Below are 15,457 nucleotides of genomic sequence, written 5' to 3' on the forward strand. Positions count from 1 at the left end.
CTGTATCTTTGCCTCTTTACCTTTTATAAGCAAATGTAAGCTTTCTGATTGTAGCCTCACTCTCTGTGCAGCAGATACATCTATTTGTGGAGCTTTTCATGGCTTCTCTCTGACAGGCTGTGCTGTCCCTGAAGGCCGTCCAAAAGCTCCTTGTTATAAATTTAAAAGTCTCCTGTTCTTGTTTATATCATTCTGCAGCCCCTCATGTTCCTCCTCTCCGCCTGTGAGCTGCCTCACAGTGAAGGTGCTATCACAGCGGATGCAGAGATGGGGTGTTCTGCCGAGCAGTGGCACAAAGACTGGGGAGTGGCGAGGTGAGCTTCCCAGGCATGCTGCCTGTGGAGGTGTGGAGCTGCTGAGATCAGCAGGGAAGGCATCAGGGTGAATGCAGTAGTAGAAATCTGGCAGCAACAAAATGCTGCACCAGAATCTTCCAGCCGTGTCTTGGTAGCCTATAGCCGAAGGTAAAAGCATTGATGACGTAGCAAGCTGAAGAGGTCAGATGCAGCTTCCTCACTGCTCTGTAATATTGTCTTTTGGAAGAGTTATTGTAGGTCTTATTGTGGTGCGCTCCATAAACTACTTTATTTATTCTATTTGTTTATTCATTTTACTCCTAATTTCATACACTTAATTTTTTCTGGTAGGAACACAGACGAAAGTATTTAACATCTAGGCTAATCTTGGATTTTAGTGTTGTTAACAAAGTTTGTGTGGGAAGTTCAGCTTGCTAAATCTGTCAGCTTTCAAGTGCATGGTCTTTATTATTCATTTGACCCACTGTTACATTAGGTAACTTGGCAATGATGTGGACTTGGATTCTTGCTGGAAATTTATTCTTGTGTCTCAGTAGTACTAGATTCATGACTTTACTTAGTGCTAAAGGGAAGACTGACCTTACCAGTTCATATTGTCGTTCTCCAGAACATACAACTAGCACTTTTTAGTGCCTTTCTTCAGGGTCTAAGGATCTAAACACAAAAAAAGTTATAGTGAATTGTGTTGTCTTTAGGAGCTTTTTTTCACAGTGCAAAACTTACAATCTTCAAAGGTGTTTCAGAAAACTTCAGAAATAATTTAACAATTAAAAAGTAATTTCAATACATGGAGTCCTAGTTTATTACAAAGGACATTAACCTGTCCTGCGTTCCTCTGGCGTGCCATTTTATGAGACAGGGTGAACCTCATCTCCCTCCCCTTGCCTCAAACAGCTGTGGTCTCCTGCCACTTGTGCCAGCTGCGGTGCTCACCAGCCACCTCACAGGGATAATTCAACTCACTAACCCAGCACAAAACTAACCCAGCAAAAAATTAAGTATTTTCTGCGGGGTTAGCAAAGTGAGTCAGGTCATACAAGGGATAGAAGGGGGCTGTCCTACAGAGAACAAAATCTTTTATGTCTGTCCTCATTAAACATTATGTCTGTCCTTAAAGCCATCACCAGTTTTTATAGTGTTTTGCACGTAGATTTTCAAGCGGGTTGACTGTTAGCTTCATACTTAAAAATCCCTGTGTCCTATGTGTTAGGTCTTCCTTATTCTCTTTATTTTGAAATTCAGCTGTTAATATATAATTGTGTTGCATTTCAAAGAGTTTTGCTATACAGCAAAGTCAGCATTGTGGTGACGGGCATTTTCTAGAACTATTAGCATAATTATTCCTTTATTAAAAATTATTTCAAGCAACAAATCAATGCCTGATGTGATCTACATACTAGGAATAAAAAATGCCCTCCTCTATTTGCAGTAAACTTTCATCCATTAGAAATATGCCAGTAGACATTAAAATCAAATCACCTAAGAAAAGCAGCTTAACTCCTCTTTATCTTCAGCAACTTCAGCAGTTTTGCAGAGCCACCTGTAACTCAGAGTGGTTCAACAGCTCCCCACTCATGACCCCGTACAGCCATACCAGGAACTAAATAAACCCTACTTACTAGCAATTAAAGTGATTTAATTTAAAACACACTGACAGATGCATAATGGTTAATTAGAAAATAAGTAATTAGCAAATAGGATGGAAAAGGTTAAAAGGTTGTGGACTTTTGTTGTTTGCTTGGGAGAGATAGCGAAATCATCAGCGATTAAACTTTTTCTTTTAATTTCTGGGCTTAATTCTATTACTGTTAGCTGTAAATGAGGCAGCAAACAAGAAGAGAGGTCTAAAAAAAAAAATAAGAAATCACTGTTTTATCAGACATACTGAAAGGCCATTGATAACACTTAGGCTATGCCATTTATTTCCAGTCTGCACACAAAAGCAGGCACACATCTATAATGTTTGTACTTAATATCAGGATATAGACATCTTCTGAGAAGAAGCAGTTGTCCTCTCCTCTCTGCATTGTGCCCCCAGTGAGGTCAGGAAAATGGTGTAAGAAGTGATAGAGATTAGAACACACATCTTAGGAAACTCTGCCTGCCTTAAGGATTAAATCAGTGAATTATTTAGTTGGGAATGTGCCATAATGTGTTTGCTCTCAAAAAAGAAAATGGTAAAAAGGAATAGGACTTTGAATACGGTAAGTTCTGAGCTGTGAGGATACTCAGCTGAAATCCAGTTAACTTCATGCACTGCTGGTTATACGGACAAAGCCATTACAGAGGGTACAAGCAATTTTCTGTTAAAAAAAGTGAAATAAGAGCTTCTACTTCATTTTCACAAGTATTATTCCTTCTCTCCATGACTTTTGTCTGCCCAAAACCAGAAGCAAATGGGCATTTAGATAGTTTTAATAGAGTCATATTTTATGACCACTAGCTTATTGCCAGGTAACTTGAAACTCTTTATTTATTTATAATAATAATTATAAATGTATTTATGTATCTATGAAACATGTGGTTTTTATTTTGAAATTTTACAGGGAATGTTTGCAGAAAGCTTTCTCCAATTTGAGCCTAATTTTTACTGAAGTCATTGAATTTTTTCTTCTGAAAAATAAGCTTTTGGGTGAACCTCAGAAATAGCAATATGGAGTTTTCCATTTCAAAATATCAATTAAAACCAGGCACGAATTTCTCTTTTTAAATATAGCTGCCTTCTAACCTAATTATATGTCCACCAGTAACCATTAGCATAATTTGACCAAATTTCCCATAGCAGTCGCATTCTTCCACCATTCCTTGCTCTCTTTTGAGCATGGCTATCCTGTGCTCACTTCCTCGTCACTTCACCAAGCCATAGGTAACTCTGAACAGTTGGTCCAGCCCCTTAATCATTTAACTTTACGTGTTTGTCCCTCCCTTTCTACTAGTCATACATTTTTGTGTCTCTGATGTGTTTCCAATGTGCTCTCAGGGAAGTTTTCTGCTTTACTGCTTGATATAAAGCCTGAACCTACGTGTCCAGAGATGCACTGTCCTCTTTTGGTGTGTGTCACCAACCCTCTGATGCCCATTTCCCTTGAGCCACATCTGCAATGGCAGGCAAAAGCTCCAGGTCTCCCAGAGTGACTCTGTGGAAAGGATCTTGCAGAGATTTTAGCTAGTCTTTATTCACCCACCATGGATTTTGCTGGCTAGGGATATAGATTTCAGAAAACAACTAACTTCTTGTTCTCTTACTTAAATTTTGTTGAAAACCAACTCCTTCAAAATTTCCCCCCAATTATAATTGAGTTTAAACCATATATTTCAGGTCTGGAATCTGTGTCAAACATTTCAGAATTCAGTGGTTTGGCAATTCAGCTATCAGTTTTTAGGAAAGATAGAATCAAATTTGGAAACTCATCAAGTCACAGACAAAATCCATGAGTGTAAATCCATAGCTGTAAACCATCTCTTGTTTTCTTTTCCAAGGTTTTCTGCAAAGTCCTATATATTTGCACACTGTAACTCAAAGCCTGCAATACAGATAACAGGTTTTCATTTAGATTTTTTTTTTTCATTTTAGAATTCATTTTTTCAGCTAAGTGATGACTTTCTGAGGCTCTGGTTAAGAAAAGCAGAAAGCCTAAAGCTGAGTTAATTCTGCATTTCTTATCTGAATCCCTGAAAATAGCTCAAATAAATGCCAGTACCAATCTTTAGGGTAATACTTATCCCTATTCAGAGTGACATTTATAGATTAGAACAAACTCATTTCTGCTTCACTGATTTTTTAGACACGGCATATATAAGATGCATTGACAAAATGTATTCATGTTAGCAAGATTCATCCAGGTACCTCCCCTCCTGACATTTAGAAAATATCCTTTTTCTTAATCTATTCCATCATAAGGGGGGAAATACCCCGGTTTCAAGGAAAGTCTTTGAAATTTATTGTCTTTGGGATTAACTAACATTGGTCAGTTGCAGAGTAGGTAGGTATTTCAAGACAACCTTCATCTAATATATACTTCTAAGTGAGTAATAAGAGAAATTAGCATCGAAGATAAACTGTCCCTTGTTGAAATTTTAGGGAGAGCTAATGTTTCCTGAGTTGACAGAACAAAACAGACAAAGAAGAAAAGTTTTATGTCAAAGCTGTTGTCTGAATGGAACACCCATGTGCTGGAGAAAGAACACGTAAGCCATGAAGTGTCTCAAAAAACCACTGAAATAATCACTCAAATTAGAGATCTTTCGTATTACCCCCCTTTGCTTTTCTATCACTCTTGGCCCTTCAGGGTCCTTGCTCAACTGGATATTTATTCAAGTTGGTAGAGGTCTTTGTGAATTAAGGCTTAAATACTTAATGATATAAACATCACTTATTTCACAGTTACAGATCAGCTACTCTTTTGCAAATCTGGCAAGCTTGCACAGTAACACTTCATGTTAAGAGAGTCACTCACAGGCACTAGAACCCTGGTTATCAAAATAGTGGCTAAACAAGGCTGTCTCCAGTTCTGTGCTCCTCTCATGCCCTCCTGTGTACACAAGTAGTAGGCCAAAGCAAAGTGCTAGAGAGCTGACATTTCTGCTAGGGGATGAAGTACAGTGAAGAGAAGGCTGCAGCCCATTACGCTGACTGAGTGTTAAGCTGAGTGTAAGTAGATTTCTTAGAGCCTTTACATCTTAGGGGCAGTCAGCAGCTCCAGATCGTGATAATAAGTGATTTGAGATACTCTGGAAATGAGATAACATTACTCATTTCTGTAAGTACAGGGCGAGAGGAGAATTACATATTCCATTTTCTGCTTGATGTGCCCAGGTGGTTTAAAGGTAATACTACACTTTCCCTCTGTGTTCTATCAATGATACTTATGAAACTGCCTTTCTCATCTGTTCAGGCTACTGGGAAACCAACAGACACACTAAAACTCTGTTTCTTTTTGCCTATGAAGAAATGCACTATTATGTTTTCCATGCATAATATTGCATTATTTTATTTTCCATTTATAAAAACATATATTTACCCCAATACAGTAAGTCATTAAGTTTTTATGAAATCATAAAAATTACTTTTATCTTGCTTTTGTCTTGCATTACTTTATTTTGCAGTGCTGGGTCTTTTTTTTTTTTTTTTTTTTTTTTTTTGTAGCTATGTTCAAATCAACAGCTTTATCATCAGGCTGTCCTGCAAACCATATGCCAGATCCAAAGCCTTACCACAATGAGACTATAGGAAGAATTAGTTTTTCTGTCTAAATCAGTAGTGTTCATCCTGCAGATCTGCTTATTGAAACACAAGAGGTTTCAAAAACCTGTAAAACAGTGAAGTTACCATTATCTTTTATGAGACTTATTGTCTGCATGTAATAATTTTCTGTCTTTCATACTGTAAAAAATCTGCTGATGCCTGCACAGAGCTGAGCATGAGTTGAGTCTGTGTGAGGAGGATATTACACAGAACTACTGGACATTCCTATCAGAAAGCTCAATAGCTCTTTGCCTTTTTGTTCTTATGTTTCGGGATAGACTGCAAACATCTGTATTATACAGAAAGTGCACTGTGGTTTTGATTTTATGCTTTATTGCATGTTTCTGTGTCCTTGTGAGTTGAGCTGTACTAGCAATAAAAAGCATGAGTCAAAGCCCACTTCTGAGCTTTTGCCTACAAGCTAGTTCTTATGGGGGCATTTCATTAAACATATTTGGAAAATTATATAGATTTTTATTTCTCATGCAATGCACAGTTGTTCATTATGTTTTGCAAGGGAGGAAATACTGCTGGCTCATGATAAATGTATCATGTACCATAAGCCATGGTCTAGTACACTTTATACTGAATATGTATAACTTCCAAAATCCTCTGTATAACTTGCTCCAAAATACTAATTTTGCTTTTCTGTTAAATATTGAAATATTAAATATTGAAACAAATAAAAAAATTCAGTCAGGCATCAATACAGCCTATGGGCTACCTTGTAATTTTTCCTGATGTGGAGTTGCTACTCTGGAATTTTCACAGAAGATGAACTTGAAAGTGAGAGCCACTTTCACAGAGGGAGTTTGCAGAACAAAATGTTCGGATGATACATCCCACAACTCATCACCCCCAAGCTGAGATAGCCCCCAAGGAAAAATGAAGTGCTGTAACTTGTGTAGTGGCAGGGCATGAGGGGCTGGTGTTCTGGGGCTCTCTCTCTGACTGTGATGGAGCTTTCCCCCTGCACCCGGTTCCAAAGCCTACACGCTCTGCTATCCCGCTCAGTGCCCTCGTCAGCTCCCTGCTGTGTCCCAGGACCTGGGCAGGCTCCCCCCCACCCCGGGTCTGCTAGCAGCCCACCCCTCTTCTCCGCACAAGGCTGCTCTCCCTGGAGGCAGCCCAGCTCCTGGCAAGCGATGTGTAAGGGTGTTGTGTAAGAGTGCCAGGGATAAGCCAGAGACGCCGGTAGTTGCAGGTAGGGTTACAGGAGGGACTCGTGCAAATGAGCTGGGTTGCTCCATAGCTCTTCCTCTGGCTTTTAAAAGGGGATGTCAAGAAGCAGTCCTGCAAGGAGCCGGGCAGCCTGTCAGTGCTTCTGAAAGGTGCGAGATCCCTTTTCCCACCTGTTCCTGCCTTGAGAAGAGACAGGAAGCAGCAGTGCTTGTCCACCCTGTGCAGCTGCTTGATGAGTGGGAAGGGAAGCCTGATGTGTGCTTGTGTGCCTGACGGCACACAAGAGAAGGTGTGCGGTTCATGGTATCGACACAAACCAGGATTCAGACCACAAAATTACCCTGGCCCTGGCCTAGAGGAGACTGGCAGCCACCACTTAAATCTGAAGCCTCAGAATATGGTCAAAAACACCTTCATCCCCTGGGCAGCACTCCTTTTATATAGTCATTGGTTAATCTGATGCATTCATGTGAAGGAGGAGGCACTTGGTGAAAGTGGGAAAACACCTAACTGCACTGATTAATGCTAACTGGTTAATCACTTTTCACTGTGGAAAAAGTAAGGATGTGCAGTAGCTGGCAATATGGCTAGGCAGTGCTTCTTTATTGGAGACCAAAGCCTGAGAATTAATTCCAAATATCACCCTACTCTGGCTGGAGGAGCTGAAGATTCCAAACATGTCTCTTTTTTAAAATTTATTTTGGGGCAGTATAAGAATATTCTTCTCCTGGTGCAGGGCTATAGATCTGAAGCAACACTCAGTATCAGGATGGAGTATGTTTTTTGCTGCTTCCGTTTGAGGTATCTGATATGATCATGAGGACTACCTTGTTTGAAAAAAAAGGAAAGAAAATGTAGGGTATAACCCCAGTGATGGAGAAGGAGCACACTGCCCAGTCTGCTGCCACAGCTCTCTGGCAGGGAGGTCATGAGGAGTGTGAGATAGCAGCCTCTGAATTAGTGCTGCGTGCTCAGAGACTGTGACTCAGAGCCATTGGGTAGCTCTTTTGTGGGCAAGTAAGTGCTCAATACACAAAAGATAATCTAACAATTCTGCTCCCTGTTCCCTATGACGTTAGCAAAGCTTAGCCATAAAAATTGTGTCACTTCTGGCAAGAAAGAAACTTGCTCTGCAGTATCTGTAAAGACCCCCAGACATTACCGGGCTGATGTAGTCTGTGACTCATCCACATCCTTCCCATTTGTGCCTGTTCACGTACTTTTTAGCTGTAGACTCTTTTAAAAAGAACCTGATTTCCTCCAACTTCTTACACAACTATGCCTTCAAGAGGAACTGGCTTTATTTAATGTAGACACCACTTAATATTCTTGCTCATGTGGAGTAGAAGCTGTGTTGTGCCTTCAGAAGACTGTGCTATGTATATGCCAGAATGGATAAATAATTCTATATTTCCACAATGTTTCCATCTATGGGCCACATTCCTCGGAAAGAAAAATAGGAAATTACTTCTGGCATATAAAATGCGGTATAAAAGCATCCTTTAGACAAGATCCCAGGACGTTTGGGAAGGTTATTAAAATCATAAAATACTTTAATTATCATTATGATTTTAATTGTTATTTATTATTATTTTAATTAATGGTTTAAATAATCATCATAATGATGATTAAAATCATCATGACGAAGCAGGTGTTACAAATGAGCTCATTTACTGTGGATCTTTTGGCGGTTGCTAAATTGACCTAGTGGAGATGCCAGATGGGTGAGACGCTGTACATTTACAGCAACATCAAGACCTGCTCCAAGAAACTTTGGGCAAGTATGAAGAGAAAAAGAGGATGCACACTCTCTATTTTAAACTGTGGCACACAAGAAGACTGCCAAAGCCAGATATGTTAGTGTAATGGTTTAAACAAAAGACCAGCTTTTCTTACAGTCATTTTGTAATTAGTTTTTTTACACAAGTGACAGCCGCTTTTATGCCAAGTCCTAATCTCATCAGGGAAAATGGCAAAACTCCCAGGATAACTAGAATTTTTCTCTTTATACAGAATTCATTGAAGAACATTGTATTTATCCCTTTTTTTATTGTCCTTTTTAATAGATTGGTACAAAACAAATAATTTTAGGTTTAGTAAGTAATTATTTACAGGAGGGGCAGAATTTTTGTTTAAAACACTCAATTGTTTACTTCAAGTATGCTTGTGTGTCACTGAGTCACCAAACCACAGTTAAATTCTGGGAAATGTCTTATTGTTGAGGTTCACGATGTCCCATGACATGGTGGGATGGGTCAGAGTCTGATTTTAATTGGAGGCCTGATCTAAATTCATATCCTTTCAAATCAGGATTGACAAACTGTGAAGGACTTTGAAGTTCCACAAGATGTCAGTAGCAAAAAAAAGATGTTGCATTGTCGCCTCTGGCTGTGTGGTTTGTACATGGCAAATATCAAGCACAGTATTTGCTCTTCCCTTGTAAGATTAAAGAGAGTCTTTTCTAGGAGCCCAGATGAAGTTTTGGGTGGCTTGCTTGGGAGAAAAGCAAGCAGGTAAAAACACATTGTCCCACGTGTGCTGGAGGATATTTTACCAGTTCACAGACTTGTTAGGGTTAGAAGGAACTTCTGGAGATGATCCAGTCCAAACCTCCTGCCAAGGCAGGGTCACCTAGAGCAGGTTACAGGTGACACAGAAACATGGCCAGGTGTGTTTAAATGTCTCCAGAGAGGGAGACTCCATGACTTCCCAGGGTAGCATGTTACAGTACTCTGCATCCCTCATGTAAAGAAGTTCTTCCTCATGCTGAGGTTCTTGCTGTAAAACTTTAAGTAGTTTTTGCATTGTGCTTGCTTTGCAAATAGAATGAACATTATATCTTGAAATCAGTAATCTTCTATTAAATATTATATACTACCAGGAGAAATAATTTCAGATAATTAGGAAATTAGGAAAAAATAAATTGGTGCATATTTTTTTCTTTTTCCTCTCTGGTGACCAGTGAGGGGACCTAAGGGCATGGCATGAAGAGATTTATGTTGGATATAAGGAAAAGGTTCTTCACTCAGAGGGTAGTCAGACACTGGAACAGTCTCCCCAGGGAACTGGTCACGGTCCCAAGCCTGCCAGAGCTCTAGGAGCTTGAGGTAACACTCTCAGGCACACGGTGTCATCTGCAAAATCACAGAATCACAGAATCTGCAGAGTTGGAAGGTACCCATCAGGATCACATTCCTTGTGGGTCCCTTCCAGCTCAGGATATTTTATGATTATGGGTTTGTTTGGAATTTTTTTTCTTTCCCTTAAATTTGGGAGAGGGGGGTGTATGCGTGTTTATGGTGGTGGGGGGGGGGGTGTTGTTGTTTGTTGAGGTTTTCTGGTGTTTGGGTTTGGTTTTTTTGGGGGGGTTGGATTTTTTTTTTTTTTTTTTTTTTTTTTTTTTTTTTTTTTTTTTTTTTTGTTAATCATGAGCAATTCCGACCTTTGGAGTAGCAATTAATTTAACTTAAAGATACATGCAGACACGCCGGTTAAGGCAAGGAGGCACGGAGTGATGGGAAAGCCCGGGAACAGCGCTTCGGGCTGCGGCCGCCAAGGGACGCTGCCGCGCCGCGGGCGGCTTCTGCCTTCGGGAGGGCGGGGAGGCCGCGGCTCCTCCCGGTGCCCGTTCCCTGCGGCGCTTCCCTGCGGCCCTTCCCTTCCCTGCGGCTCCTCCCGGCGTCTCTTCCTTGCGGCGCTTTCCTGCGGCCTTTCTTCGCTGCGGCGCTGCCCTGCGCCTCCCGGGCCGGCGGCCGGCCCTCGGCACGGCCCTGCCCTCACCCCGTCTCCAGGAGCGAGTAGCTGAGCAGAGCCGCCGGTGTGGGAGCGGCCCCGAGGCCGACGGGCTGGGGTGAAGCGGCGGGGCCGCGTCCCAGATGCATTAATTACCCGGTAGTGCGGCTCACCTGCTGTCTCGTTCTGACCCCTGCCTAAACACAGCAGATGCGCTCGATGTTCAGCCTGCTGCTAGGGGAGGATATTTGTTTCAAGGGAAAGACTCCCTGTGTGAGGAGGCGGTGGCCAAGAGGAAATACGGACAGGGCTATGGCACTGGATGGATGGAGAGAAATAAAATCCACAAGTTTGTTAACAAAGTTCAGTTTCTTACCATAAAATGATGATCAGGACAATTTAAGAGAGGTTCTACTTCCTCTTTAAAATGTCACTTCCACACTAATATTAAAAGACAGGTGTTTCTTGATCATAGAATCATAGAATCAGCAAGGTTGGAAGAGGCCTTTAAAAACATCCAGTCCAACCATCAATCCAGATCTAACACTGTAACCACTAAATCACTAAAGCACACCACCCAGGGCCAGATCCAGATGCCTCTTAAATACCTCCAGGGATGGTGACTCTACAACCTCCCTGGGCAACCTATTCTAATGACTGACCGGCCTAACAGTGAAAAACTTTTCCTAATACCTAATCTGAGTGTCCCCTGGCTCAGCTGAAGGCCATCTCCTCTGGTCCTCTCACTGCAGTCACAGTAGAAGAGACTGACCCCTACCTCACTACAGCCTCCTTTCAGAGAGTTGTAGAGAGGGATGAGGTTCCCTCTGAGCCTCCTCCAGGCTAAACAAACCCAGCTCCCTCAGCCCTTCCTCATAGGATGTGTTTTCTTCACAAGCCTTTTTGCCCTTCTCTGGACACGCTCCAGCACCTTAATGTTCTTTTTAAAGTGAGGGGCCAAAAACTGAACACAGTACTTGAAGTGTGGCCTCACCAGTGCTGAGTGCAGAGGGATGTTCCAGAGAGCGTGACTCTGTTCTCAGGCTAGTTTTCCACAAACATTAGGCATTAATGGGGTCAGTTGTAGGCCGGGGATTTCTTACATAAAAATTCTAATGAGATCTTGTCTCTATTCTGGGAGTAATGCCTTTAGGATTGTCTCTGCTTGGGTTAGATTGTTGGTACTTAAACTAGGGAGCGAGCTGGGATCATCCAGCTGGGCACTGTGTTTTGGGCAGGGACGGCTGAACAAGGGCATGCTGCCTGTGATGCTCTGTGTGAAAAACATGAAGGCTGGTATAAATACCGACATGGCTGAAGGATGGTATCGTAACTGGTATCCATGACTTTCTTTCCTGGCTCTAAATTAGTTTGCAGGGCTTCAATCTTTGCTACCAAACAGAAAAAGAGTGTAGTTAGTATGCCAGTGTATGTGTATGGACATATGAAAGGGGGACACAACCTAAATATTAAAACCAAAACTTTATAATGCCAGATTCAGTTCTTCACAGCTGCAGGTGTCTCGATAATAAAATAGAAGATGACATTGTTCAAAAGTTAAGTATTAAATACATCTAAATTAGTTTTCTACCAAATGAGTAAAATTACTGTTTACATCTCAGAACTTTGTAAAAGTCAATAGACTTTTGGGTTTCAAATGACTGAGGAAGAATTGGTGTAACTGTAAAAGAGAATTTTTAATTCCTTTGAATCCTGTTTTTACTGAACCTGAGAGTAATGTGCATGTATCATTAGAAACTGTAAAGTAGAAACCAATTAGCTCCTAAAGTTACATATTAGACTTAGAGGATCTTCTGAAAAAAAAAAATAATGGAAAGTGTTCCATGAAGTGGGTAAAAGCATTTTTTTTTCTGCATCAGTAGGCACAAGCCTTTAGACATTGCTTCCAAATCACTGTTAGCCACAGCTCCTCCAGTCCACCATGCTTTGGACCTGATTTACATTTGTTACCTCATAACGCTAAGCAAGGTGCTTTGAATTTAATGTGTTAAGCCATCAGACATGGACCACACTATTCGAGGTCCAGAATGTTCCATCTTGCTTAAATGTTAATGGTAATTTGCAGATGTGCATTTATGAACGTATTACATGGGGGTTTTTTTCCTTTTTTTTGGCAGGTGACATTGGTGACGGAAGAAGGACAAGAATGATTACATATCCATAACTCCCAGCAGTATGTCAGGTAATCATATTTCATAAGAACACCTATGCAATATTTCTTGCTGTTCTGGAGTGATTATTACTAAATATTTACTGAAAAATACTTATTTAACAATTTCTGAATTCATTGGTGCTGGGAATGGAAAACTTTCCTCTACCTAGAGCACAGAGATGTGGGACACATAGTAATCATCCCCAACATTTTTGAAACTCTCATCTTCCCTGGTTTGCCTTCCAGAACCTAGTTGTGTTCTAAATGCACGTTCCAACTTCAGCATTCCTGCTGAAGCTGCCAGCACAGGAACGGTTTCTGCTGAGTATCCTGGTCTAAGTTGTTTTGTAACATGGATATATCCCCTGAGCTTCAAAGTGAGACAGTCAAACTTATTTTACATAGATTGCCAAGTACACTTTAGAGAATTATTGACTTAGTCTGCAGGTGGCATGAAGATCCAGAGTTGACGTGACCATTAACCATTTTAAGCCTCCTTAACCATCTTATCCCGACCAGTTGCAAAGCATCTGAAGGCTACACATAAATTAGCTGTGTCAAACCCCCCCTGTATCTAATCCCAGAACAGGGTATGTAGAAAGATGTGCTTATTACGTGGAGATAATGTAGAAGGCCAAAGAATTTCAGACTTCCAGAATTTGTTTTAGTATTCTCAATTTGCATAAGAAAATGTTCTACTGATACTGTTTGTCAATGTGTATTTCAAGAGCCAAATGCTTAAAGGGGACCTTTTAAAAACCTGTTTGTAAAATGCAGCATGTGCTACATAGGAAAAATCATTACTAACAAGACTGTATTCCTGGTGCTCTGGCAAAGAGACAGCTTATTTAGTCTGTGCAGATCAAATATCCTTTCCTTTTCCTTAGAACGCTCCCGTCCATTTGTACTGGCCAGCAAGCTGCATTCACCAACAAAGAAGGTCTTCTGGCTTTAGGTTTCTAGATAAGAGGCAGAGGGTAAAATTCATGGGAAGAAACAGAGTATTATATAAATACATGCTTTCATAGTAAAACATATTATTTGATAACATGAAAAGGTGTGTCTTTTTATGGTTTCTTTGCTGCCCATTGAAACAGAGATGGATATAAGACGGAAGCAGAGGGCATTGAGGCATTTTGTGGAATGAAGTGGAATACTGACCCTTGGTGGTGTGTCAGGCTCTGACTTAGCATCACTGCCACATGAGGATCAGGAAAGAGTTAGTGTCCTTAGGCTGCATTGGGAGGCCCTACTAGAGTGGTTTTGCATTGTCCTGCAGGCATTCTGGGCATGGTGATTTCATTTGGCAAATACCTGTTTTGGAAGAATTCAAAGGATTGGCATGTAACTTGTTCTCTTCCAACTCTCTGTTGTGCTCTCCCCTGTCTCATGTTAACTGTGTTTTATGGCATTTTACTACAGGGCTTGACATTGGTGTGGTTTTGGAGGGAATAGTTAATAGCTTCTTCTGTGTGATGTCAAGAGATGAGGAAGGAAACACAGTGTACCCACTTTATCCTCACCTTATCTGTTGGGTCTGTGGCTTCCTGTGGAGGGTGGGTTTATGGAGATTTTCCGCTAGCACTCTAACTAGTCCTGTCTCCCTGGGCTTGCCCCTGGCAGGGCAGCTCTGCTAAACTCAGTGACACACAAAGCCTAATTGAAAGCACCTACATTTTCTGCATTTCTTTTGACAGAAGTCAGCAGAACAAATATGTACAAAGAAAATAATAAAAAAAAAAAAAAGGTTGAGATGGAGATGACTGTTTGTACAGCTGTAGTTGTCCAGCACTTTTCATTATGAGATGTTCATCTTTTCTGTTTCTGGTTAAGGAATGACATTCCCGACATGAGTGTAAACGTGCAAAGAAGCATGGATGAAATTAAAGTCTTTCAAACTGTATTTAAACTTCATAAATACCACCATCCAGAGCCAGAAAAGAGTCCTTTTCTAATGAATGATAATGGAAGTTTAGAGTCTGTTATTCAGTCACTGAAATATGGGAGCAGAATCTAATATGAAACCAAACCAACTGGCTAAAATAACAGGCTGTATTATTCTGTATTTTTGGTAGATAATTTCTCTCCCCATATGTTATGTTTCTACTGCAGTATGTATTTTCCTCTTGTAGGTACTGCCTGAAAGCCTTCAGGTTCTAGTGCAATGTAGAGAAATTTTTCTGACAGGAGATTTTAGAATTTGACCTTGACAGTAAAGCTAAGCTTTAGTACATTTGCAGTTTCCATAAGAAAAATATTTTGAATATTTTGACATCTCATCTTTAAAAACACATACTGGTGTGATTATTTTACATGCTTATAGCTTTTAATAGAGTTCTAGTTTGTCAAAATTATTTTGGGAATTTCAAAGTTATGGGTATCATAGAAGGATTTCAGAAATACAGAAGCCCTTACTTAAAAGTGAATAAAATTAAAAATAAAAAGCAGAGTGAATGTATGAGGTAAAATATTTGCATGCAAAAAGCTAAACCGAAACACAAAGACTGAATTAATGAAGTCAAAGCTACTCTTCCTTTTTCTTAGAATGCAGTCAGAGTTCACCCAGCAATACAGATAGAGTTAATGAACACCTAATATTGGGTACTTGATGTCATAAGAAGCAGACAAGTGAAAAGCTGGACCTACAGGTTTTGTAGACACAGTGTTTGTCAGTTTGCTTTTGCAACTCTGCCTATTCCAGGTGTCAGGACTTGCTGAACTAGTTTTTTTTACAACTAGCACAGATGATGACCAAACACTGAGATAAAGGGATGCTTTAGGAGAGGGAGAGGTGGACATAATATGTCT

The 15,457-nt window shown here is 40.5% G+C and overlaps 1 protein-coding gene across 11 annotated transcripts in view; it reads left to right on the plus strand.

Moving 5' to 3' along the window:
• The window catches only part of THRB (thyroid hormone receptor beta), a 157,012-nt gene that overhangs the window by 93,849 nt on the left and 47,706 nt on the right, over positions 1–15,457 (plus strand). For 10 of the 11 annotated variants that reach the window (XM_042042767.1, XM_042042766.1, XM_042042769.1 and 7 more), the window contains one exon: positions 12,615–12,679. In XM_042042767.1, coding sequence (XP_041898701.1) covers positions 12,673–12,679 — 7 coding nt within the window. In that variant the 5' untranslated portion in view covers positions 12,615–12,672. Of the gene's footprint in view, positions 1–4,483; positions 4,506–12,614; positions 12,680–15,457 lie in introns of those variants that run through there. The other variant, XM_042042768.1, reaches the window with a different exon arrangement.

Source organism: Corvus kubaryi, unplaced genomic scaffold (genome assembly GCF_017639235.1).
Source record: "Corvus kubaryi isolate FWS band 111438036 unplaced genomic scaffold, C.kubaryi_AGA036_p1.0 37398, whole genome shotgun sequence".
NCBI lineage: Eukaryota > Metazoa > Chordata > Aves > Passeriformes > Corvidae > Corvus > Corvus kubaryi.